The sequence below is a fragment of the Sinohyriopsis cumingii genome, chromosome 3, assembly GCF_028554795.1.
Source record: "Sinohyriopsis cumingii isolate HCF-2022 chromosome 3, ASM2855479v2, whole genome shotgun sequence".
Taxonomy (NCBI): domain Eukaryota; kingdom Metazoa; phylum Mollusca; class Bivalvia; order Unionida; family Unionidae; genus Sinohyriopsis; species Sinohyriopsis cumingii.
Genome location: NC_142963.1, coordinates 24538182 through 24565651, shown reverse-complemented (window position 1 = coordinate 24565651; position 27470 = coordinate 24538182). Strand labels below are relative to the sequence as shown.

Here is a 27470-nt window from a genome sequence, read left to right as displayed (position 1 = left end):
CAAAAAGTTATAAGTAATGAGGGCCAGGAAATTAGCAACCACAAGTCTTTGTGTTACAATTTCCCAAAATTCTTGGTTTGTGATGAAAAATTTCCTATACAAAGGAATGGAGCCCCAGAATTGTATAGTTGGATTCATCCCTGGCATAAGGTGGCCTAGTGGTTAGAGCATCCGCCTCAGAAGCAGGAGGTCATGGGTTCAATCTTCGGCCGAGTCATACCAAAGACTTACAACAATGTTATTAACAGCTGCCTCACTTGGCACTCAGCATTAAGATGTTCGTGTTAGGACGGGTCGGCCTGGTGTCAGGATAATGTGACTGGGTGGGACATTATGCTACATGTCTGCAGCATGATGCCCCAGTGCTAGACAACACTATAAACTGCCACACTGCAGACATCATAGCGATGTGACTGAAAAATTGTTAACGCTACATTAAAAATCCAAATTATACACACACACACACATCCCTGGCATATAAACTTTAGTTCTTTGCCACCTACAGGAACCAGACTATGTGGATGTGGTATATAGGGTAACAAAGAATCCTATAAATAACAAGGTCAAGGTCACTGTGATTGAAAGAAGAAAAATGGCTTCTGGATTATAACATTAGTTATATATCACAAGCCTTGACCACACTTTGTTGATGGCTTATACTTGTAGCAGGGAAGAAGTCTATTGATTTGGGGGTCAAAGTTCAAGGTCACTGACAAAAAAATTAAATGGTTTCTTTCAAAAAAGATTAAGTTATCTTCATAGAATAATTTTAAATATGAGGAGGGTATATAGTGTGCTAGACTGTGCACTATCTTTAGGCCACAGCAAAGCAAAGACTATTCATGAATAGTGTGTAATCCGTTTTCAGGCTTCATGACTTTGAACCCTTTAAAAATGATGTGCAATTGTTTTGCTACAAATAGTTGACACATTAGTAAAAGTTGGCAAGAAATAGGAGAACTGGATTTTAACCAATGTTTACAAATATTATCAAAGCACAGGAGAAGGGTACATGAATACATAAGTAGTTCCTTTTTTGTCTTGAACTAATAAATTCTAGTATTCTTTGTGTGACATGATGCAATTTCACTAATCAAAATGTTTTTACAAAGACTTGTTAAAAATGTCTAATTATTATGCATTAAGTGTATTACTGAAGGGACCAAACCTATTTTTTTTTAATATAGTACCCTATAAGAGAATATATTACAAGTGATAATATCAGTGTTTGTTTTCCCATTTTTTTATTTGCTCATTACCAGATCTGACCAGTAACTGCAAGTGCACACACACACACACACACACAGAGTTTCTGCATAACCTAGTGTCACACCTGCATCCATATGTTTTTGTATTTCAACCTACCTACCTCAGACTCCCCATGCTGATTCATACAAGACCACAAAACAACATGAAATCAGCCGATTCACCATCAAATATGGCCTTTGTTTCAAAAATTTAAAAAATTCTATAAATGACTTCTCAAAAGCAGTCAGCAGATTTTGAAAAGTACTGACAAAAAACATTCTGGCATGAAAGGCTTTTAAATGTAAACAGTATGCCAATCCACCATAAAATATGTCAGCTATTACCAAAAGCTGAGATAAACTTTTAAAAACTTTTTCTCAGAAATGACAGCATCAAAGTTTTTGGTACAAATAATGCCAGTCAGTTATAAAATATTGCCACTGTTACTAAAGATAAAAGAACATATAAACAACTTTATCTCAAAAACCATTTCACAGAATTTGACCAACTTGACAAACTAATATTGAATGGTTTGTTGTCCATCTGCCATTGTCCATCCATCCATTAGCAAAAGTTTGCTGTCACTATTCCTCCTAAACTACTTGGAGTATTCCCATGAAGCCATATACATACATTAATCCTAAATTGGTCCTAAATGGTGCTGCTTGGACAATCTCTATGGCGACTGTAGTGGCCATTTTTAAAATCTTATTGATACTTCTCTTCTGTGGATGCTCATATCAATATAGGGTATTCACTGAAAGACTTCATATGATGTCTAGTTGGTCCTAAGTGAAATTGGTGCTTCCCAGACATCAAATATGGCCAGCATAATAACCATTTTGAAAATCTTGTATTTCCATCCATTCCTGAATCTGTCCATCACATTTTCCATTCCACTCTCTAACATTAAAGCCAATGGAGGTTTATGGAGGAACTTGTTCTACTTACACATCATCATTAGAATGTGTGGTGCATATGCATTGTGAGTGCTACCATTAAGGTCAGGGTCACTGCTCTGTGTATTTTAAATTTTCCATCACAAATTCCCATCCATCCTGTAATTTTAAAGCAGTTTTGAGATTACTGAATGAAACATGGTATACTTGTACATCATTGCTTGAAGGTTTGTCACCTACATGTACTCTTTTGAGGGTCTTGTCTTTAAGGTCAAGATAACATCGCAATATTTTACATTTTCTATCACAACTCTGTGACTTTAATACTGTTTGAGTTTAAGGATGCAGCTTGCTCTTGAACATCGTAGGTCTTCATGGTCACAGCTTATTATTGTATGTTTTTCATCACAATTTCTTTTGTGCTTCATAACATTAGAGCTGTTTGAGATTAAGGGGTGCAGCTTTTGTATACATGTATGGCTATAGGTGCGTTGTGTACCTCATTGGGAGGTCGTGTCATCAGTGCCAGTGTCATGATGTTATATGTTGAATTTGTCGATTACACTTTCCTTTCCACTATAATTTTAAAGGCATTTAAAATTCAGGAATGAAACTTGGTATAACTATAGATCATCACTGAAAGGTGCATCATGTTATCATCACTGAAATGTGTGTTGTGTTTGGGGTTTTATCTTCAAGGATATGAGTTGTGATGGCTCAATGCTGACCTCGTAATCAAAGGGTGCAGGTTGTATTTATACCATTAGATCAGCCTGAGTCAGCTACAGTAGAGTGTCCTTGGACAAGGCAATTTACTCCAATTGCTTTGGGACTAAGTTACTTGCTTGTGTTCTTTTGCATTAAAAAACATCAAACCATTGCCACAAGTTAGTAGTTTAGGTTGCATTCACATTTGTCATAGATAAATTGATGAAACTTGGTATAATTATATCTTGTTACATTTGAGGTATTATCCTCAAGGTCAAGGTCACATGCCAATTTATTAAGGTTTATTTTCCTGCATTTTTTCATAAATGCTGTTTGAGATACAGGGATGAATCATGGTACACTTGTGTTTCTGAGTTTGATGGCATCTCATGTATCGCAGCTTAGGTCAAGGTCACTAATTATTTTTAAAACCATTTTCATGCTTTTTAAGAAAGGGCAGTGAAACCTGGTTGCTTTCCATTTCAGCTCAGTAGTTTGAAGCTATATCTCAAAGGTCATATATTTCATTATCAGGAACTTCTCTGACCTCACTATGGTTCACAGGGAACAAAAATTCACTGAATTTGTTCGTTTTCCCTTAATTTCTTATCTCTGCTATAATTTTGAACATTTAACACTGTCATACTTTTTGCTTCATCGTTTTGAAAGGATTCTGCAGGATAGACAGACAGTAATACACTAAGTTCGTATAAATGGTTTGTATATATGTATGTGCATATGTATTGGATTTAATGACACATTATCACAATACTGGCTATATAGTGCAGATTAAAAGTTTTGTATCATAAATGTTATGGGACAACTATATATGTATATATATAAAATTGAAGTACTTGCTGAGTCAACATTTCACAACATTGACTTTCATTTAAGTTCATTTGCCTCCTGATGCAGTATTACCTTAAGCCTGTTGAATGTCTTTGGCAACTTTTCAAAAGTCTGAATGCAGTATTCCATGATTCTACCACATTTGTCATTTATCATGTTCCCACAACCACAACCAGGCTAGACCTAGATGAGCTATCACATAGTGTATTGACCTATGCTTTTCAACAGGTGATATCAAGTTATCAGATAGCAGATCTGGATCTTTTAATTTCACATTTGTATTGGGGTTTTATAACTGGGAGGATATGGTATCCTGCAAGCACATGTGGCAGGAATTGGGTTATCTTGGGTTAATAGGTCATTGGTAAATGTCCAAAAACCCTGATTCTTTCCAGGAAAAATGGCTTTAAGATAGTTTGTGACCCAGTTTCAATTTCATGTAAATGTAAATAAAACTGATAATTTACTTTTGGTGTGGCTACTTAATTTTGTGTTAACTAATTTCAAACTTGAATTTGCAGATTGTCAGCATTTTGTATTTTTTAAATGAAAGAAATTCTCACTTGTTTAGTTTAATGGATAGATTTCTGTGTCAGATTGTGCTAAAATAATTATTATGCAAATGCTGATACACACAGTATTGCCATTCAAAGGCAATGGATGGTAACTCTAACAATATAGACAAATGCATGTTTATTCACTCTTTGGGGGCAAATGTCAGTTTTGCCTGAAACTCTGGTAATTCTCTCTCTTTTTTTTTTATAGCATGATTCCATGAATGCAACCATATCGTTTTTTGTTTTTTGTTTCCTGAATTAACATTTTTTATGGGGGGGGGGTAGAGTGTGTTAAGACCATTATAAGACTGGTTAAATATTACTTTTAGTAATCGTTTTTTATATGAGTAAATATGTATTATATGTACACTATCATTTTCACTGGAATTAAAGATATCTTGCCCATCATCTCTCAGTTTATTTTGTTTGGTTATAATTTCTGTCTGCATCTTTTAAAATAGTGTTTAATAGAGAAATTCAAATCCTTGATTTAAAAATGTCCAGCTACCAGGTCGACCAGGTGTCACATACCCAACAGTGAGCACTTTAGTGATCCAGATATGCCAGTGCATTATGGGATGGTAGATATGGATGTATGCTGTTCCGAGTTGGCTGCCATCATTATACACAAGCAGTACATCAATGCTGTGGTACAACTCCAAAAGCATGTTGTTAAATGCAGAGTAGGCTGTTCCCAGTTGGTTACCATGATTATATGTGAGAAATACATCAGTGCTTTGGTACAACTCAAACAGCTTGGTGTAAAAATGCAGAGTGGAATGTTAAACTTGAGTGTGGAGTCTGGTGTCAGGGGTGGGGGTGGGGGTTGGGTATTAATCTAGACAAAATTGATAGTGTTTCTTTGTTGGCATGTGTATATTATCAAATGTTACCCCCATATTTCTGAACTACAACATAATATTGGTTTCAACATGGTATCAAATATTGTAAATATAGATTATTACTGGATAATGAGAAATATTTAACATTAGATCTACCTTTCGATTTCAGAAAGGCCTTTGCATGATTTTGATTATCTAAACATGATTTATTTACTGATTGAATGAGGAAGACACTTTAAAATTTAAAGAGGTCAAAGAGTTATATCAGAAAGAAAATATCAGGTGTGTAGAAAATCCGATCATTCTGTATGTTTATGTATTTATACCGATTTAAGACAACTATCTTGAAGAGATGTATTATATCAACCCTTCAGTAGATAAATTTATAAATGTAATGCCCACTCAGAAAATAAGCTAATAACTTGGACACTTTCCAACTTCACTGTACACATACAAAGAATGTAAATAGAAAACAGGAAAGGAATAATACTTTAAAAAGTTTTTCTAAGGTATTAGAATGATATACAAAAAAGATAATTTCCTAGTATAATTTCATACTTCATGGCCTTCTGGCATTAGTGTGTGTGTGTGTATGTATGTATGTATATATATATATATATATTACTGTAAATGACCCAAGCAGTCATGCTATTTTATGCATCTCCAGCTGTTACACACACTGGAGGTATCTCATTACAGAAGATGGTGGGGAATAATGTTTGAGTCCACCAAACTACCTCTGTCATAGGACTGAAATTCACACTGAGGTGGGTGGGTTGAAATCCATTTGTATGACAATACCTATTTATTTTTTCTTAAATCAGAGGTCTAAAATCGGTGTTTCTGTGGCTTATATATTCAAATGTAGATCAAGCCTGTGGGGGCTGAAGGTGTTGGTGGGGTTGATTGGCGGATTGTACCTTCTTACAAGGTGTCCGCTTTATTTGGTTATCATTATCCAGATGATCAGCCTCGATGTTGTTGCCTGGGTCGAGTAAATATTAATATAAAGTGTGAAACCAATTGATGGAATAAATAGAGATCTGAGCAGATATATAGAACAGGATGACACAAGCCCCCATACATGAAATACAACAATTTAATCAATTACATAAACAACTGTGATAATACATTACATTAGGAAGATACACTTCTCCTTTGAAATAAATCATTCACCGAATTTCAAAGACAAATATACTTATAAAAATAGCTGATCTGTTTTAAATGATAGAATTGTTTCATCATAGAATCGAGTGAACAATCAAAGTCATTGCCTTGTACAACTTCATAACCTGCTTATTTCTGGTTCACTCCAACTTACTGTGGCTGTTCTTGGTCCTTTCACTTTTTTCTTCTCCAAACTCTCTATTGTCTTGCCTCTTTCGGCCCTCAAACTTTGTGTGGGTAGGTGGATATGTAAGTACATAGATACTTGGATAAGTAGGTACATGGATACGTCAGCGGAGCTATTTCCCCTTTCAAAATAAACATAGAAGCAACCTAAATCTTATGTCAGATATCTTGCTGGGAATAGATCATATACTCCCATCTCGTTTTGTCAGATATCGTCCTTTCAGAATTTAAACAGATACCAAAGGCTATCTGGTCAAGCCAAACATGGCAGACCATAAACAAACCTAGTTTCATAAGATTAATGTACTTCCTAATGGCTATTTCATCACTGACTCACATTAACATCACACAAGACATAACAGTTCCATTCTTATCTCAGTTACACAAATGAATGAATGAAATTCATTACATGACTTAACTACGATATTTTCAGTGAATACACACATTCAAGTCTTTAGCACACATGAAATCTCACTTCAGGGCTTAACAACATTAATTTCAGTCAATGTGCACTCAAGTCTTTATCATACATGAAATCATCTTAGATCAGAGAATTCACATGGATTCTCGTAACTCATCAACTAAAGTAATGCATGAAATTCTTAGAATACCTGATTCCTTATAACAATCAAGATGACAAATTCAAACAATTCATCAAACTTATATAAAGAAGATCATTGTACGAATTCAGATATATGAACTCAAACACAGTTACACTCATAGTAAGAAATTTAATTTTCGGATTTAAACAAATAAATTCATACAAATATAAGCAAATAAATTCAAGCAGATCATTATAATGGTATCAACGAATTATATGAGACTGACACAAATACCTTGTGCTTTCAAACTTTGCTCGCTTCTACCACCAGAATTGTGTTTATCAACTTTCCAGACATCCAGTTCCTTTGATAAATGTTTTATGAGAGAATTTCTTCTAGAGTCTTCTATATTTTTTCCTCTTGCTGGAAAACGATGGCTGACTAAATTTTGCGATGGGGCATTATTAAAAACAAGACATTTAATGGGGGGAAACATGCCCCTTATTTAGCGTAACCTTTCAGGATTAAATATATCTACTGCCTTTTATAACTAGATGCCAAAATTGTGGTCAGCCTGACTTCTAGATTTCCAAATAACTGATTGTGGACAATTTCAATTCTTGACATTTTCGATTCAAAGATCGAAGTTAACCTTTTCCTTCCAGTTGGTCTGACAGTTAAATAAACGAAGGTTTAATTAAGAATCACTTCCTCTGATGACACAGACATTAAAAATCATTGCAATATAGTGATTTAACATGCACCTGTCCCCATAAATCTAATTAATTGTTCTCTTGCCCAAATTTGAACCCTTACAAAGCCCTATAACCCAGTGGAGCCTAAAAGAATTAGTTGGATATGAAATATGATTTATCCAATTAGTTTTCACTGAGACCACTCCGGTGGCCTAGTGGTTAGAGCATCCACCTCAGAAGTGGGAGGTCATGGGTTCGATCCCTGGCTAAGTCATACCAAATACTTACAAAAATGGTACTAACAGCTGCCTTGCTTGGCGCTCAGCATTAAGAGGTTTGTGGTCGGCCTGATGTCAGGATAATGTGACTGGGTGGGACATCATGCAACATGTCTGCGACATGATACCCCAGTGCTAGACATTACTATAAACTGCCTCACTGCAGACATCGTATTGATATGACTGAAAAATTGTTAAAGCTACATTAAAAATCCTAATCACACACACACACACACACACACACACACACACACACAAGTTTTCATTGTGTGAACTTTCCTTTAGGGACCAGCCATGTCATTTTTTGAGGGGTGTGGCCATGGATTTTCTTTTGAACCAGAATTTTGCTTTTCAGTTTAATTCCAGATTTCTTTTCTTCAGTTATCATATAGGATATCATTAGGATTTTTTTAACAAATCCATGCAGTAATATTTTTGAAAGCTATTTGGGGGCAGGATTTTTTTCTTCTTAATGACACTAGAAGGATTATGCCTCAATAACATATTTTCTATCTGAAATGAGATTGCAAGATGACGCACATGTACATACAAAAAAAATGTTAAAACCAATGTAGACACAACTGCTTCAGCGTGACCTAGACTTTAGACTCTTCCAGACATCATTCTAAGACTCCACTTTAATTTTACACTAGTCCCAACTCAGAATTAGTTCTGAACCACCAAGGATTTTTTAAATATTTTTTTTAAAAATTACTTTTATTTTATTTGAAAATAAGCCTAAACTACAGAGTTAAATTTGCCATTCCCCCCTCCTTCTGTTGAGGGTCTTATGAGTGAGTATATACACTATGTCTGAATGTCTGATTAAATTTGCCATTCTCTCCAGGTCTGTTGAGGGTCTGAACCAGTTGCCACATTGAATCAATTCTTGATTCTGTGCGGCAGTTTTCTTCATAGCGGAGACAAATTAACATTAAAGTACGAGTAATATCATTCTCTGGCAGCACTGAAAATACTGCATAGAGTCAAGAATAAGTAACTATCATAGGACAACTGTTTATTTCCTGCAGCAGGTGCAGATCCTTTAAAAGATGCCAATTGTTTGTATCACTTTAAAATTACATTAATGACTTACAAGTGCAAAAATGACTATCAAACTTAATATTTTCTTTAGAAACTAATTCAATAAAATTAAACTTTTTAGACCAATACTAAGATACTGAAATTATATTTCTTGTACATTTTAACATATGCAGTGTTCCCTCCCAATAAAGACCCTCAGTTTACTGGTGACCCTATCTTACCATTGATATGGTTTTTTTAGCCTGTTCAATTTGTTAAACTAAGCTTTGTCCATTCAGCATTATTTCACATAATTTCAGCTCTTGCCTAATGAGAATGATTTATGATGTGGTTTCATTAAATACATAATTATTGTTTTTACACTTAAATATAAGACAGCCCAGTGGCAGCAGACTAGATTTTAAGGCTTCCTTACTTATAATGTGGGTCGCATTTGTGGCTTCTGTGACAGTATTGTAAAACATTAACACTGTATTTATATGGTGAAAAATGTTGTGTTACTAAAAATCTCTTTTGCTGAATAAGAATTGGCGGTAATGACTCAGCTCCCATAGTAAACCTATGAAAACATCATGATATTAAAAATTTGATAACTTTAAATTTCAGAATGTTCATGATGAAACTTATATTCACAAGTATAGACATATCTGTGATACAAGCTTGTCTGTTGAGGAAATCATATGAGCTGCAATATTTTCAGGAACCGATTATATTTGAAATGAGTTTTCAAATCTGTACCAAAGAGACAGGTGCAAATTTCAGTAACAAGAGTTTTCCAAACTCTTCTGTAAAAAGATTCTCTTTACCAAAATTTTGCTTTCACTATTGTGGCGAGCCAAACCCATATATACTCTTTTATGTTCACCCATTTCTTGACTGGTTCCCCTTCTTCCATATCATGTACTGCGGGTCCTCCAAGGTTAGACACACTTGAAACCAGCCTCAGTTGAGAACAGCTGGCAGGTCTATTGGAATTACAGGTATACACAGATTGACAGCTTACATTAGATAGGCCGACTTAGATGGTTTGCATTTAATTTATCTTTTTTATTGCTATGCAGAACTCACATAAAATCTGTTTACTTGCAGGATGTGGAGGTTACAGGAGATAAAGAAGACAGTAGATCCCTCCATATTACAATCCACAAGCCTGCCAGCTCCCAGCATGCCCAGTCAGTTCCCCTCCTTGCTGCCAGATTCATCTTTGATGATCACATCCGCTGCATGGCAGCAAAACAACGACTGACCAAGGGCCGTATCAAGGCTCGACATCAGAAAATGCAAATGATTGAGAAGCTACTTGAGATCCCAGTGGAGGCAAGCTTAGTGGCCTCAACACAATCGGGACATTTCACCCACTCTGGACCAATACCTGGTAGGAGATCTAAAAGCAGCTTACGGTCATGAGCATGAAGATAGGGTTAACACATTTTGGAAGGTTACTGTTGACTCACAATAAATTCAATGAGGATGGGGGTGCTCCAAGTCTAGGGAAGATTGAGTGAAGTAAACATGGTGGGACTTGAAAATATCATTGATAGTTTTCATGCATTGGTTGATTTTTGTGAATTAATATGAAGTCCACTTGTATGGATCTTATTGACTCAAAAGCCTAAGGATTATCCTACTTTTCATGGCTACTGACTGTGTATGCAGTTCCTCTGAGAGGCCACCACATTGTTTAACATCCATTATGCATCCACAATTGAATTGATGGAAGCTAGAGAGACAGAGTAGCTTGCTCATTGGCACAACACTAGGGACCATGAAGTGTCAGGGGTCAAACTCAAGCTTGGGAGATGTAGAATAGGTCCAGTAGTCTCCAGCAGGGTGATAAATTGAAGCAGGAGCCATGCTTAGTGGTTTGTGTACTGTACTCGCAACTGAAATGATGTGGGTTTGAATCCTGCAATCAGACAAGCACAGTTTGACTGCCATGTGCATCCTTTGCAAGGCACTTTACTCCAATTGCCTCAGCACTAAATAACCTACTTGTGTTGCTTTGCCATAAAATGCCAAAGAAACAAGATTAGTTCTGCATCACAGAGTCTGATTGACTCTCAATGGTTGGCACTTGAGGTAAGGAAGACGTCTACTGAAGTGGGTGTCAAAACATCACTGCATCTGAAATAAGAAAAATTATTTAGTCACAGTAACTCTGTAGTTCTACATTACATGCCTGGTTCTGAAATCATTAAGCATTACTCGGCATTACAAATATGAAATGCTACTCCAAAGTTGGAAATCTTACTCAGACCATTTGAACACTTTGATTTGGTCAGAATATTTTTCGTGTAAGATTTGAAGTTGTGTAATTTTGTGATGGTTCTTGGACTGAACTTTGTGGATGGTTTCATCTTGGAGTAAGGTAAAAGCCTGTTATTCTGGAGGTTATGAGGTCAAAGACCAAGATCACATTTGCTGAAAAATAAAAATAAAAATATTTTTGCACAAACTTTCAGTTCTTGACCTTGTGCCCTCACAAAAGTCTGTTGATGACATACAAATCAGTTGAGAAAGAAACCTATTGTCTTAAGTGTCAAAAGTTCAAAGGTCCCTTTGACAGAAATAATTTTAGTTCTACATCACTTGCCTTGGTCAGAGATTTCAGAGAACCTGCACTTAAGGAAGAGGCCTATTGATATGGGGTCAAAAGATCAAAGGTCAGGTTCATTATGACTCAGAGATAATGACTTTTGCACAGAAACGTTTGTTCTGGAATAAGTTCTTTGACCAAACATTGTGAATGGCTACAGTCATGGCAAGTCAGATCAGAAAATGATGGTTTTGATGCAGCAAGTTTAGTTCAGGTCTGCATACCATGACCAAAGGTCCAGGTCAGTGAGACCCATTGGTCAGTTATCTGACCAAAGATCCAGGTCTGTGAGAACCATTGGTCACTAATCTTCAGAATTAACCTTGGCCTACTAGTTCCTACGAGGACTTTAAAGCATGTGATTGTTATATCAGTAGATTAAAGAAAGGCATAAATTCTTTTGCTGGGGAAAATTTTATAGCATTGTTTTCTGAAGAGAAAAATCCTATTTAATAATAAATAGTTGGAGAGAAATCAGGTGAAGCATAGAAGGATAATACTAAACTGAAGCAAGAGAAAATCGGAAATAAAATTTATTTTTCTAATAATAATTAAAGTTTACTTGTTTGTTGCAACCTTTTATCTTTTGAATATTTGCTGCTCACCTCAACAAAATAGAAGAGAACTATTATACTACCCTATGTCAGTGTCAGCATCAGCATCGTAATCCACAAATATATAGGCATACACATAAGTACAGCCTCTCTGCATCTCAGCCATTTCTTTCCTTCCTAAGTCCTAGACAAAGTGTGAAGTGGGTTTTACCACACGTACCATCTGGGAAGGGGGATAACTTAGTTCATATGTATACATTAGTTGTACATTCTTGGTTATCGTTTTGCAATTAACTTTTTTGGCACACTGTGTGCAAACAGTTATACCTGAAATGAAATTTGGTGAGGGGATGCTTATTGACAAGTACTACGCCGTTGTCACACTAGACTGACATTGGTTAAATTTTGTACTTACGTCTTTGTCCTCAAACTCTGCTCATGTTAGAATCTTGAAACCAAATGATATTATGGATCTCTTTTAGTACCATCACTCTTGCAATAAAATAAGGCTGCAGTGACCAACATTTAACATTTTACTGGTGTGGGTGAAGTTTTTCTTTAACTTCAGACCAAATGGGTTTCTGGCACCCTTTATGCTCAACTATTATTCTTAGAATCGTGAAATTTAGTGAAGGCATGCATCTTGATAAGTACTACACCCTCGTCACAAAATTAGGACACCATGACCTATATGCTTTACTGACTTGGGTTCTGTTTTGTGTTGTAACTGTTCATCTTGAATCATTGACCTGGATGATTTATTTATCTGTATTAATACCTCATTTATACAGAAAATATGTCACTGTACCCTACATTTCAGATTTTTCAGGCTTAAATTTTTTTTTTTTTGCATTTAGCTTGTGGCCAAATAGATTTTTAGGCATTCTCTAAAAAGGCATTTTAGGCATTCTGTAAATAGGCATTTTAGGCATTCTGTAAATATACTATCCTGTCTCGAATCATGAAACTTGGTGAGGGGATGCATCTTGATGGACGCTACTTCATTTCACTGATGGCTCACATTTATTGCTTCAAGAACATGGACTAAATTTGTGTTTAATGTACATTTCTCATGCACTCCTCATAGTGGAATCATAAAATTAATGGTAATATGCATCACTGTTAGTACCATACCAACACAATAAAAGAAGCTCATTGTAACCTATATTTGTTCTTTTATTGGATTTGGTCCAACTTTTGCATTTAGCTCATGACTAAAAAATACACCATCCTCACCTAGCATTATGAGACTTGGTGCAGGAATGCATGTTGATAGGTACAGTTCATATTGCAAAGGGAGGTTCATGTGACCTATATTAATGCTTCAATGACTCTTTTAAATTTTATTTGGAGTTCATTTTTTGGATGCTGTTTTTGTTTGAATCATGAAATTTGACAGTTGGATGCATCTCTATTATGGGGCCCCGAGTGGCCGAGTGGTCTAAAGCACTCTCCGTTACGGATCACTGCCATCTCACCTCTGTCTGCGTGGGTTCGAGTCTAGGATTCGGCCAATGTGGGTATGTGAGAAAGCTTGCCAGTAGCTTCTCGTGGGTCGGTGGTTCTTCCCGGTGTTTTCCTGGGTTCTTCCTCCACCATTAATACTGGCTGCCATGTATAGCCTATCGTGTGCTGAAAAATGGCGTTAAACCCCACAACATCAACATCAACATCTCTATTAGTACTACACCCTTATAAACAACAGAGGTTACTGTGACCTTCAGTTTATAATTTTCTAACATTTGTTTAACGCTTGTATTATACTCATGCATGCATGGCTGTTTCCATGCTATTTAGGTCATATCCCACATAGAAGGATCTTTCACACCAATGAGTTGGAAGCAGGAATTAACATTTCATTCAAGGGCAAAATTTCCATATAAATTACAATATGTTGTATGTTACCCACAACAGGTTGCTGTATATTGTGTATTGTACATGAGAATGATTATAGGGTTTAGGTGAATGAACTACACACTGCATGCTTTTCATGTGAAGCCCTAGTTCTCATGCCTAATCAATATAATTACTGATGCATGAACTATGTTTGAAAAACTGGCTGTCACTCTATGGTTCCTCAACCTGTGACATTCACCCATTAAAACCTAGCTTTTACAGGCATGTGCTGATCGTAGCTTCGAAAGCAGAATTTAAGATCAAAGATTTTAACAAATATTAATCAGGTCATTTTTTACTTTCATATCATAAAAAAAGATTAAAAAGAATATTCTTTTATCTTATTATGTCTTTATGCCTTGTTGTAGTATATTTGGATACATATGTATGTTTTAACAGCACAGTGCTGGCTGTATGGTGCTAAGTAAAAGTTCTAAACATTTAAAGATTTTTAAAAAAACCAGTAAAACTTTACTTAGAAGAGGGACCAGCAACTATTGTCAAGATCAACTTAATATTCAGAATCTATTTCTGGATGATAATTAATGTCTACAGTGGCTGTTGGGGATTACCAAACGCTTTGTAAAAGCAAGCTATTTTATTTAATCATTGATTACATTATGCTTCCCCATTTCTTGTGTTACTCTTATCCAGTAATTGTTCTTGGTAAAATATGATAGAGGGTGTCAAATATTCTGATATAATCATTGTTATTTGCACATACTATTTGGGTTAATTTCAGGACGGAGTCATCCTGTTAGAGTTTCTAACATAGTACAACAACGAACAGCCAGTGCAGCACCATCCACTAGTGACGTTACTCTGCATTTACAAAGCCAGACTGCACAACACACTGGGCGAGTCAACAACCTAAATGTCTTACGCCAGCAGTCTGAGATAACCATCCACCAAGATCAAGTTCAAAACCAGGATTACAATTCTAGTGCTGGATCTGGAAACACTGATAGCACCATGTTTGGAGATGTAGAAATAGCCGAGGAAGCCACATCAGAGATGGCTTTTCAGAAGTTAAATCAGTATCCAACTCCACCAACACCCAGTCGTCGAAGTCCGGCCTCTTCCGACAGTGGTACTCAGGGACAAGACATTCCACTGGAAGACCTTTCTAAAAAGAAAAAAGCGAAGAAAAGAGCTCGGATTAAATTAGAACAGGCTCGTCTTCAGAGGGAACTAGAGGCACATTCCCGCAGTCAATCCCAGAGTCCTAACCATGAGCATGATGAAAACTCAGAGAAAGAAAGGGGCAGATCACACTCACTGATAACAGAAGCACCACGGACTGTTCGAAGCCGCAGTGGAACTCCTGTGGGTAGGACGCATAGTGAGAGTAATCCTCTACCACGATCTGCAAGCCCATCTCGATCAAAGCAGCCTTTTAATGCATCGGCAAGTAGACCTCATTATAATCATAGACACAAACCAAAAGGCAAGGAGAGCTCAGAGTCCCCCAAAACTCTAATGCCAGCCATGTCTCCTGCATTGTCCCTTGCATCACCAGGAGAAGAGACTCCAAACTCTAGTCTGGTTCCAATCCTTGACACACCCAAACTGATCCCTCCAGCTGGGGTAGAGAAAATTCAAAGTGTTATCAGCATGTCCACTACCAGCAATGAAGGAGAATGCTCAAACTCAAGTAAAAGCAATGCTGACCTTCCAGAACAACCAAACTTTAGCACAAACAAATCTGGCCAAGCTGAAATGGCATCTGCTAGCATGAGTGTTCAGTCTGTATCCCAACTTGACTTTCAGGTTAGCACAGCCACTCAGCAGCTGAGAAAGTTAGCTCAGATGGTGCAGGAACACTATAAATACTCAGATGTAGATGATGCTAATAGAGTAACAGAGTCAGAATTGCTCTTTCATCAGTAGTTTTTTTATGAAAACAGGATGGTCCCTGTCAGTGAGTAAAATTAACATTGTTGCAGTGCACTTTCAGCCTGTGTGGTTTGTTGATTAATGAATATACCTTTCGTCAGTGGATAATATAAAAAGTGTTACAATTCAGTCGCAGAAAAATTGAATTGGTTTGGGGTTTTGTGGGGTTTTTTTTAACTGAAGATTATTGATGTAATTTGTTCCCTGTTTTGTGATAACATTTCATATTTGAATCCAAACTGTTGTCATGGAATGTGCTTTCTAAACATTCCTGCTAGGATCTTTATGTAGCCTTAATGGAGATGCAATTAAAAATGTTTACAGTAAAATATATTATTTATTGGGACTTTATTCTAGTCAAATATCATTTCATGTAAACATTTTCAAAAAAATAGTCAAATCCTCCAAAAAGGTTGGCTCTGTTAAGTAACCACCTGTCTGAAGAAGCCACAGTATCTGTATCTCTTAAGCTTAGTCAATGTATTAATCTAGGTTTACACTAATAATCACAATATCCTCAATTAGGATAGATTGCCATAGTTGACATTTGTTTGAATCGAGTCTCATTTGAAAACTGGAATATCTTATCATTTTTGTTTAGCCCACATCAGTAGAAAGTGAGACACAATAGTCATGTCTCCTGTACCATCAGCATCAACAGTATTTTTTGGGTGTTTATTTAAAGTTTTTGTTTGCATGTATTTCCTATACCCTTAAACAGAGCCTCTGGCATGAATCATCATAAAGCTAAAACAGCTCTCTTACATACCACTTTTACCTTGAAATCAAGGTAACAAAATTTATGTTACAGTTTGGCTTAAAATTTTCTTATTTGCTTATGTTCTCTAAACCTCTTGGTAGTTTCTCATCATACTTGGCATGAATCATTATGAAACAAAGACAGTTAATTCATTGATGCACATATCTGTCCCTTTTTGCCCTGTAGTCTAGGTTACAATCAGAAGGTTTTGTTTTAAGTTGGTTTTTTTTTTTGCTTGTATAGTTCTGTTATTGTAAAGCAGTACTAGGGTTCCATAACTGCCAGATGTGTTATGTACTGAACCCCTGTATTGGGAGAATAATGATGCATGAATGTGTGTGGCATGGTTAGGGGGGCTAAACAAAACACCAGTCAAATGTATGATAATAATGTTAGCTTTTATAAATAAAATATATTTATCCACATCAAGGTATTTGTGCATTTAGTATGGGAAATAATGTATTGAAAAAAGATAAAAATGTAATACCATGCTTTATGTAGCATTTGTTTAACCCATTTTGTCATATATATTTGATAGATCAGCATACATGTGATTCCTCTTTTGGTAGGACTAAAGTACAATTTTAAAGGAAATGATAACTTTCAATTATAAAACCATATGTTTTGAGCAATCTCAGTTTTGTTTCTGTTCACTTGTTAATCAGTATGATTTTACAATAAAGGGAGGTGTAATTGTTTCACTTGCTGCCTTTTAGGAACAAATACAAAGTCAAGCTCATCGTTGGCCATTGTTAATTGACCAACTACAGATTAGGGAAAGAATTAGTAGCTGCATGCCTAAGATCTACCTGCATGTTCGGTGTATTATATTTAAGTCAGTATTCTGAAGTAGCAAAATGCTTAAGACAATTGTTCCTGTCCTGTATACTGTCACTAAATGCTACAGCTGACACAGAGTAATTACAGTAATGGCTCGTGAGGGTATTGGTTGAATGCTGATTGTAAAATCACATCCTGGCAGTGTTCAGTTCAGGTACACCAATTTTGACATTAGATTTTCACATGATGAATGATCACTTTCAGATATTTGTATTTTTATAATTGTCGTTAAATGTTTATAATTTTGGGCATGGGGAGCCATAACATTACCATGTTATATCCAGATATGCACTATAATTTATATCCAGATTCATGTTATAATGAGGGCATTCTAACAAGGAGAGCTGTATTTCCTAACCCCATTGATGGATCTTCATTATGAAGCTGAGACAATTCATTTTGTGACATACATTTGCTCCTTTGACCTTGGGTCAAGGGCACTGTCCAAGAAAATTTGCATTATTATTTTGGTTGGCTTATATTACCTAAATCCTTTGATGGATTTTCTTTTGATTTTTTGTTTCATTGTAATTTATAAATCCCCTGATGGATTTTCTTCATGTTTTAAATGAATCATTATAAAGCTAAGACAATTCAGTCATTTACATACACACTTAAGGTTTCTGGCCTTTGATCAAGGGCACATTTTTACAACAATACTTTGTGGCCTTCTTGTGCCTGAATCAGTAAAAAAAATTAATAAATATTGAGATTTAGTCACAGATAACACTGATTATCCAGTACTCATAGTCATGAAGATATGAATGTGTTGCTGTTAGTAGTTAACACTGTCTCAACTCCATCTTTTTGGCTGTGGCTCATCACCATCACTGCAGTCATATGGATGGGTGACCAATCTATCCAATTATATAACTAATAAAACCTTTACTTGATTTGTCTCAGCTTTTGTTCAGAATGGCTTACAAAGACAAACCTGTGAAAAGAATGGACTGCAATCTTTCCCTCTTTGTTTTATTGAACAAGCCAATGTGTTGAAAGGGCTGGACAAAGACATAGCCATCTGTTGTTACAGACCCTGAAATGGGTTATTTTACCAGTAAAATGAGTCTGAAATGTAGAATGAATGGAAACAAAAGGATGAATACAATTGGAAGAAAACAGAGACCACAATTACAGAATGATAATTGATAATCGAGGATCATATTCTTTGCACTGAGCCACAGATTTTCACAACATGTGTCATAATATCATCACCAGAGGTTGCATATGTACAAATCCTGCTCTAAGTGAAATGAAATAGGAATTAGAATATGCTGACTGGTAACCTAAAAGCACAATATGCAGACTGGTAACCTAAAGCACAATATGCAGACTAGTAACCTAAAAGCACAATATACTGACTGGTAACCTAAAAGCACAATATACAGACTGGTAACCTAAAGCACAATTTACAGACTGGTAACCTAAAAATACAATATACTGACTGGTAACCTAAAAGCACAATATACAGACTGGTAACCTAAAGCACAATATGCAGACTAGTAACCTAAAAGCACAATATACTGACTGGTAACCTAAAAGCACAATATACAGACTGGTAACCTAAAGCACAATTTACAGACTGGTAACCTAAAAATACAATATACTGACTGGTAACCTAAAAGCACAATATACAGACTGGTAACCTAAAGCACAATATACAGACTGGTAACCTAAAAATACAATATACTGACTGGTAACCTAAAAGCACAATATACAGACTGGTAACCTAAAAGCACAATATACAGACTGGTAACCTAAAAGTACAATATACAGACTGGTAACCTAAAAGCACAATATGCAGACTGGTAGCCTAAAAGCACAATATGCAGACTAGTAGCCTAAAAGCACAATATGTAGACTGGTAGCCTAAAAGCACAATATGCAGACTACTAGCCTAAAAGTACAATATGCAGACTGGTAACCTAAAAGCACAATATACTGACTGGTAACCTAAAAGCACAATATACAGACTGGTAACCTAAAAGCACAATATACTGACTGGTAACATAAAAATACAATATACTGACTGGTAACATAAAAGTACAATATACTGACTGGTAACATAAAAATTCAATATACTGACTGGTAACCTAAAAGCACAATATATAGGCTGGTATGGTGGCGCTCACCAGATAATAAGTACTTTTGAGAGAGTGATGTATGTAAGGTGAAGTAGTTCGCATTTAAAACATGCACAGTGGAGAGAATGTTTGCATACCTCTATGCTACATTAATGTAATGTGGATGATATTTCTTTTGGATATTGTACTTTTGGAAATTTTACATGATTTAAGCACACTGCTAACTAAAATGACTGCTCCCTTGTGTTAAAAAATCAGTCTGAATTAGTCTAAAGTACACTATACATAGCAGCTATTAAAATAGGGAAAATGAATTTTGCCAGACTAGACAATACCAGCTTCTGAAAGTGCAATGAATGAATTACCAAATATATAAAATGTAAAAAAAGTTATCGGCTCTTTTTTATACAAATGACCTCTGAAGTTCAGGAAGTGAAAATGACCAAGTAGAGCTAGCACTTTTTTGAAAGGTGCACATTTGAAGTAAGGCCAAGCTGTATACTCTATAACCCATAGTACACCCATCAATCATACACCAAAATAAAGGGAATTAAAGGTTCTTTGCATTATACCTAAGATATACAAGGTCTTTTTTAAATAGCCAGTATAACCAGTGAGGAAAGCCGGGGACATTCTTTTTCTTTAAATTCCTAACCCTATGCAAAATGCGAAACTGTATAGCGCCACCTTAAAGAAAATAAAAAAATGTTTGCAATTATTTTTTTTTATTTTCATATAATTATGTATGATGTTCTGAATAAAATGGTACATTCATATTGCGTTTAAGCATGAAAATAAGCTAATTATGATCATTTTTCTCTTGCTTACATAATTTGCCCTGAGGTATGTTTGTGTGAGTAGTGACCTTAATTATGGGGAAATTAGAAGACTTAGAATATAGGAATAGAGTCAACTTAAATTTAAAACTGTTGCAATAAGTGACAGGAATATATGGTGAAAATGTTTCTTTTCATTTATTTGCAATGAAATAAAAAAATAAATGATGAGAAAGTGAATTCGCTTCTTCCATATTAAACAATAGGCAAATATTTTACACTTTGACCTTTGACCTTTATGAAGCTGATGAGTTACCTCCCTTTTCTAATTGTAAAATTCTTTGTTGATATCTCAGAAATAATTCTGGCTAGTTTCATGTTCCTATCATTCAGCATAACATTGGTTGCTATGTTTACAAAATGTAATGTGCATTCTTAAAATCGCTCACTTTTATCATGGGGGGGGGAGGCTGGACTTGTTAGAGACTCTGACACTCATAAATACTGTTCTGTGGGGAAAAAAGCAGGAGAATTATTCATAAGGATTGTTTTGATGCTTGCGACTTAAATGTTTCAGCCATATAAACATAATTAAATCATAAAAAATAATACCTACATCTTCTTTATGGTGGCGCTCACCAGATAATAAGTACTTTTGAGAGAGTGATGTATGTAAGGTGAAGTAGTTCGCATTTAAAACATGCACAGTGGAGAGAATGTTTGCATACCTCTATGCTACATTAATGTAATGTGGATGATATTTCTTTTGGATATTGTACTTTTGGAAATTTTACATGATTTAAGCACACTGCTAACTAAAATGACTGCTCCCTTGTGTTAAAAAATCAGTCTGAATTAGTCTAAAGTACACTATACATAGCAGCTATTAAAATAGGGAAAATGAATTTTGCCAGACTAGACAATACCAGCTTCTGAAAGTGCAATGAATGAATTACCAAATATATAAAATGTAAAAAAAGTTATCGGCTCTTTTTTATACAAATGACCTCTGAAGTTCAGGAAGTGAAAATGACCAAGTAGAGCTAGCACTTTTTTGAAAGGTGCACATTTGAAGTAAGGCCAAGCTGTATACTCTATAACCCATAGTACACCCATCAATCATACACCAAAATAAAGGGAATTAAAGGTTCTTTGCATTATACCTAAGATATACAAGGTCTTTTTTAAATAGCCAGTATAACCAGTGAGGAAAGCCGGGGACATTCTTTTTCTTTAAATTCCTAACCCTATGCAAAATGCGAAACTGTATAGCGCCACCTAACCTAAAAGCACAATATACTGACTGGTAACATAAAAATGCAATATACTGACTGGTAATATAAAAGTACAATATAAAGACTGGTAACCTAAAAGCACAATATAAAGACTGGTAACCTAAAAGCACACTTTAATAAGGCAAGTTACAAACATGTTAGTTCTGTCTGTTCATTGCTATCCCAAAACTTAAATCCCAATTTTGAGGAATGTATTGTAAATGAACAAAGCAAAGGGAAATGTTGAATGGAAGCATTAAAGTGAAAAATTAAATGAAAGCTGGAAAGCAAACATAAATGGAAAGCAGATGAAATCCAGAATGCACAGAAATGCAAGTCTGTAAATGAAATGCAGGCAAAATGAAGATCTCATAAAATTGCTATAAATTCACGGGTCTGTAAGAATCATCATAAAAGGTTCTTTTTCTTTATTCTACATTCAGGTGATGATTTTTTTTTCAATTTATGATATCCCTCATCAGATAATTTTGAAATGATATTTCTGTAAATGCTAAATATTTCAAATTTTGCCATAAGAATTCCTTAACTGACAAGTGTCAGACAGGTTTATATTGTTGCTTATTTTGCCAGAATTGTAAAAGATTTCTTCATAAATAATTGAGATGCTACATTATAAAATAAAATGATAAATTCACCCAAATAATAGCCAATATGTAGCTCTTGTGATTCACATTCCTTTTATTGCAGCTGCTTGGTCTAATCATGCGATTTGTAGTAAGAGTGAAATTAAAGTCCCTGACAAAGATTTCCAAGCAAATCATATTGTTTTAAAAAATGTCACTGTTTGAAATGGGGCTTCTAAGAATTGTATAATAGTGTGAACCCATCTTTGCTAGCCAAGAGTCCGATAATGCTATCTACACCTTGGCATATTGAGCAGATATTTCTGTGCTTCGGATCTGTGAATTTCATTGGCTGCAGCAGTAAGCCACCATATCCAATCAGAATTAAAATTAAGGTGTAAATAGGGTTATTGGAACCATGGCTAGCAAAGATTGTGTGAACCTAGATAAATGAACATTATGAAGCAATGATTAGTCTTAGGAAGACCAAGACAGGTGCTACTTAAGACTGGTTTGAGTCCATGTTTACATGGAGTTTGTCCAGTCTAATAGAAGCTTTAGAGGCAAATAAAGGGCATTGGAAACCTGTTATAACATGGTAGTTGGAAGTCCTTAAGAACCAATCATGTTGTGTACCAACCACAATTCAGAATAGTGAGGATGAATAAAAATTATGAGGGGAGGAGGGATGATGTAAATTAATTGCCAGTCAGATATAAAGTAATCATTCTGCTACCTGCCAATTTATGTAACAGTCGGGATTAAGATTTGACCCATGCTTGATGAATATTAATAATTATGCAGAATGAGCACTAATTGTCTGTAAGCAATGAGTTAATCAAACTAAACTAAATTTGTTTCTGTTTCTCAGCTTGACTGTTGTTTTGAGTCAATTCAGGAATCATGTTGTAGCACCTTGCATTGTAGAAGGGTTCCTTTTGTACAGGGTGATGTGAATAAACTTCCAGTGTCGATCTTTTACATACTGAGAAAAATCTCTGTATGAGTTTTACATTCTCATCACCAAATGTAAGATGTTTGGAAAATATTCCATTTGAGAGGGGCATACTTGTAATTTATGAGAATTAAAGCTCACTCAGAATTACCTTTTCCTTAACAAGATTTCTTCATGATCATTCCTGTAATATATTTATCAATGTATGTATAAAATGTTCACTCTATTTGAATTTGCAGATGTTTTAAACAATAATGACTTTATAATGGCAGGAGACTTTTTCATCAGCAGTTTATGGAAGGGATGTCTGTGTGATCTCATTGCAAAATGATTAATGGAAGGGATGTCTGTGTAATTTCATTGCATAATTATTAATGGAAGGGATGTCTGTGTGATCTCATTGCAGAATGATTAATGGAAGGGATGTCTGTGTGATCTCATTGCAGAATGATTAATGGAAGGGATGTCTGTGTGATCTCATTACAGAATGATTAATGGAAGGGATGTCTGTGTGATCTCATTGCAGAATGATTAATGGAAGGGATGTCTGTGTGATCTCATTGCAGAATGATTAATACATGCATAAATTCACAAGCTAATGTTTATCTTTCACAAAACTCCCCAGTTGGCTAAATTCTGACTCTTCACTGACAGTGAAACTGGGCTGATATGTCAAAGTTCATGAATGCTGCCCCAGATGCTGCTTTCTTAAGTCTCTTTGTTCCTTCTCTAGTTAACATTTACAACTTCCCCAATCATCCCCAGAACTGTTTACTCTGGAAAATTTGAAATTACCAGTTTTTGTAAACCTTTGGAAGAAAAGGCCTGTTCTAAGGTTTTAGTTTTCCTTGTACCCATCCAAAATAATAACTATAAATCTGTATGTTTTAGGTCAAACATAACAGTGATGTCTTTGATTAGAGTACATTCTCCAGATTTACAGTGAACTGCAGTATAATCTATATAATTGAGAAGTGTGCAGCTGGGTAGTTTGTTTCACCATTTATTATTGTTTTTTAACAAGAGGGAAGCAAGCATGAATTCTTGTTTTTATCATGTTATGATGTGGAAAACAATTTTGGCAAGTGCAATATTTGTATTGTAATATTTTGTATACAACTTCAGGCATGTACATACATTTGTATTATCCAACATCAGACATGTGCATGGATTTGTGCCGAGCTTCAAATGTATCAGTGGATGTAGATTTTCATTTACATAGATTTGTATAGTTTCAAACAAGTAAATGGATTTAATTTCAGACATGTACACATCTTCAGATTTTTTAATTAATTTTGAATGAGATGAACCTGTAATTAAAATTTTGTAAAAAGCCTTTGTAACAAGCATTTCAAGTATTTAGATTGGTTAAAATGGCATTATGTGATACAGAAAGCCAAAAGGTATTTGTTCTCAGCATCAGAATGGAACTTTGAATGTATTCATGCACTTTTCTTGTGTGTTTTGATACTGTTTGTAAAGAGAATTGAAGATGTAGTTCTTTTATTTATATCTTTCGATTCAGTATTATTTGTAACTTTAATAATTAAACTTCATGTGTTAAAGGATTCGTGAAGCTTACAAATCAGTTTTATACTGCATGTGTTGAGCCATAGCAATACAGTGTGTAATTGCTACAGGGGTCATTTCTTAAATGAATTTGTAGGTCATTTGGATATGTTTACTTGAACCATTTTATTATCAATATTTATTTACTGGTATTTAATGTAGTCATTTTTAATCCTTTAAAGACCTTGGTCTACAGTGGGGATTAATTGTGTATACATGGAAGGATTTTATTTCAGAGACACAAAATACATTTGTTGATTTCATTTCCTGTCTCGTAAATACAAAATTATGATAGGAAATTACACTTTTGCTAATATAAACAACAGCAGATAAAGTGAAGGACAATTTATTTCAAGGACACAATACCTGATGCAGGCATGTCACAGCACTATCAGATGCCTCACAGTTATTCCTACAACATACAAGTACTGTTGTTGGTTTGAAATTTACCCATGCCTAACTCCTGATATGTATAAGAATACTTTGAACATGCATTCATGCAAGCAGGTTCCACCTAACTTCTTTTTTCAAAGAACTATATATGCTTTAGAAGCTGAAATGTAATCTGTACCAACAATTACATAAAAACAAGCCTTAGAAGATGTGAATATGTGATCTACACAGTAACCAACAGTTGCAAAGTTTATAAATGCATAGGAAACCAATTATAAGTGTCATCTAGCTTGCAGAATTTGATTTATTGATTGATTGGTGCTTGAAATGTTATGATGTAGCAAAGCAATTGAAGTAAAGTGTTTCACTCAGAAACAAACTACAGCAGTTGAAAAGCTCTGATCTGGGTGGGTTCTTTTATTTGTATCCATCTGATTACAGAATATAAGTAAAAGCTGAAAATAAATGTTACTAAAGGTGTATACAAAGAAATAACTGAGTAAACATTAACTGACTAGGATTTGAACAATTGGACAGAAAGCAAACAAAGATTAAATATTCATGAACAGAGTCATCTAAAATATTTTTATCAGATGTCTTAATCACAGTAGTTACTACTCTGGTGAGTATTTTTACTAGTTGACAATTTCAACAAATAAGTAGAAATGAAAGATGACATCAGATGGGATATTTTACGGAGTTTCTCACATTTAAGGTGGGGTTTACTAGTTAATGATTTCAGCAAATAAGTAGAAATGTAAGATGACGTCAGATGGGATATTTTACTGAGTTTCTACCATTTAAGGTGGGATTACTTCTGTTTGCATTATCTGTCAGGTAAATAACAGTAAAATATATAAAAAGATAGGAGAAATAATAAAGAATATCAAAATGAACATATATTGATGTTTTATTATCATTTTTATTCTAACAGCTATGACTACTGTTAAAGGTGGTTTAACAGTGTACTACATTGGTAAAATATTAAAAAGGAATTTGTAACAAATCTGCTTTATAATCCCAATAATAAAGTCAGCCACCTTTGAAAGTTTTGCTTTTTATTGTGGTTTTTTTATATCTTCTTTAGTAGATTTATTTAAACCAATGTTCACTGGCTTGTATACAGTTAGATCAGTGAAAACATTTTCACTGTTAGATGAAAAGATGAACATGAATTGAAGCTATCTGTATTTGTCTCCTCTTCATTCACTAACATCTTCAGGCTTTGCAAAATTTAGCCATCTCTTGTATAAGTTCATAGATGATAAATCAAATAATTTAAAAGTTGTATCTGCTTCAGCAGTTTGCTTGATCAACTGTAAAATTGTATTTATTGCTGAATGAACAATCCTAAAATTGCCATCATTAGTTCTACATGTCATACCGCTCCGGTGGCCTAGTGGTTAGAGCGTCCGCCTCGGACGCGGGAGGTCGTGGGTTCGATCCCCGGCCGAGTCATAGCAAAGACTTTTTTTTAAAAAATGGTATTAACAGCTGCCTCGCTTGGCGCTCAGCATTAAGAGGTTTGTGGTAGGACTGGTCGGCCTGGTGTCAGGATAATGTGACTGGGTGGGACATCATGCTACATGTCTGCGGCATGATGCCCCCAGTGCTAGACCACTATAAATTGTAACAATGTAGCGATATTACTGAAACATTGTTAAAGCTACGTTTTAAAAAAAAATCCAAATCACACACACAAATCTACTTGTCATAGACCAGGATAATTTAAGGGTTGGTCTGTTGTCCATCACCAGTCTGTTAGCACCAGTTATAACTACTGTACTCCTCGGGGGCCCCGAGTGGTCTAAAGTGCTCTCTGTTACGGATCACTACCATCTCAGCTCTGCGTGGGTTCGAGTCTCGGCCATTGTGGGTATGTGAGAAAACTTGTCAGTAGCTTCTTTTCCCGGGGTCTTCCTCCACCATTAATACTGGCCGCCGTGTATAGCGTATCATGTGCTGAAAAATGGCATTAACCCCTACAACAACAACAACTGTACTCCTCCTAAACTATTTGGAGGATTGTCATGAAACTGTACTCACACACACACATTGACCCCAAGGTTTTATTGGTCCAAATTAAAATTGGTGATCAGAAATCCAGTTTAGCCACAACTGAATGGATTGTCGTTTCAGCATGGGGTTTTCATTAAAATAATTTTTTTATGTCTAGATGGTCATACATAAACATGGTGCCAAACTGACGTCCAGTTTGGCCTCCACGGCAGCCATCATGAAAGTCTTTTTATCGCTTCTCCTCCTGAATTGAAAGTAA

General features: G+C 35.3%; 1 protein-coding gene across 3 annotated transcripts in view; it reads left to right on the top strand.

Annotated features, from left to right (window-relative positions):
* Positions 1 to 26240, top strand: part of LOC149802553 (protein CLEC16A-like) — a 175278-nt gene extending 149038 nt beyond the window's left edge. For 2 of the 3 annotated variants that reach the window (XM_089951800.1, XM_089951799.1), the window contains exons 22-23: positions 10105 to 10390; positions 14804 to 26240. In XM_089951800.1, the coding sequence (XP_089807926.1) occupies positions 10105 to 10390; positions 14804 to 15951 (1434 nt within the window). In that variant the 3' untranslated portion in view covers positions 15952 to 26240. Of the gene's footprint in view, positions 1 to 10104; positions 12185 to 14803 lie in introns of those variants that run through there. The other variant, XM_089951801.1, reaches the window with a different exon arrangement.
* The last annotated feature ends 1230 nt before the right edge of the window (positions 26241 to 27470 follow it).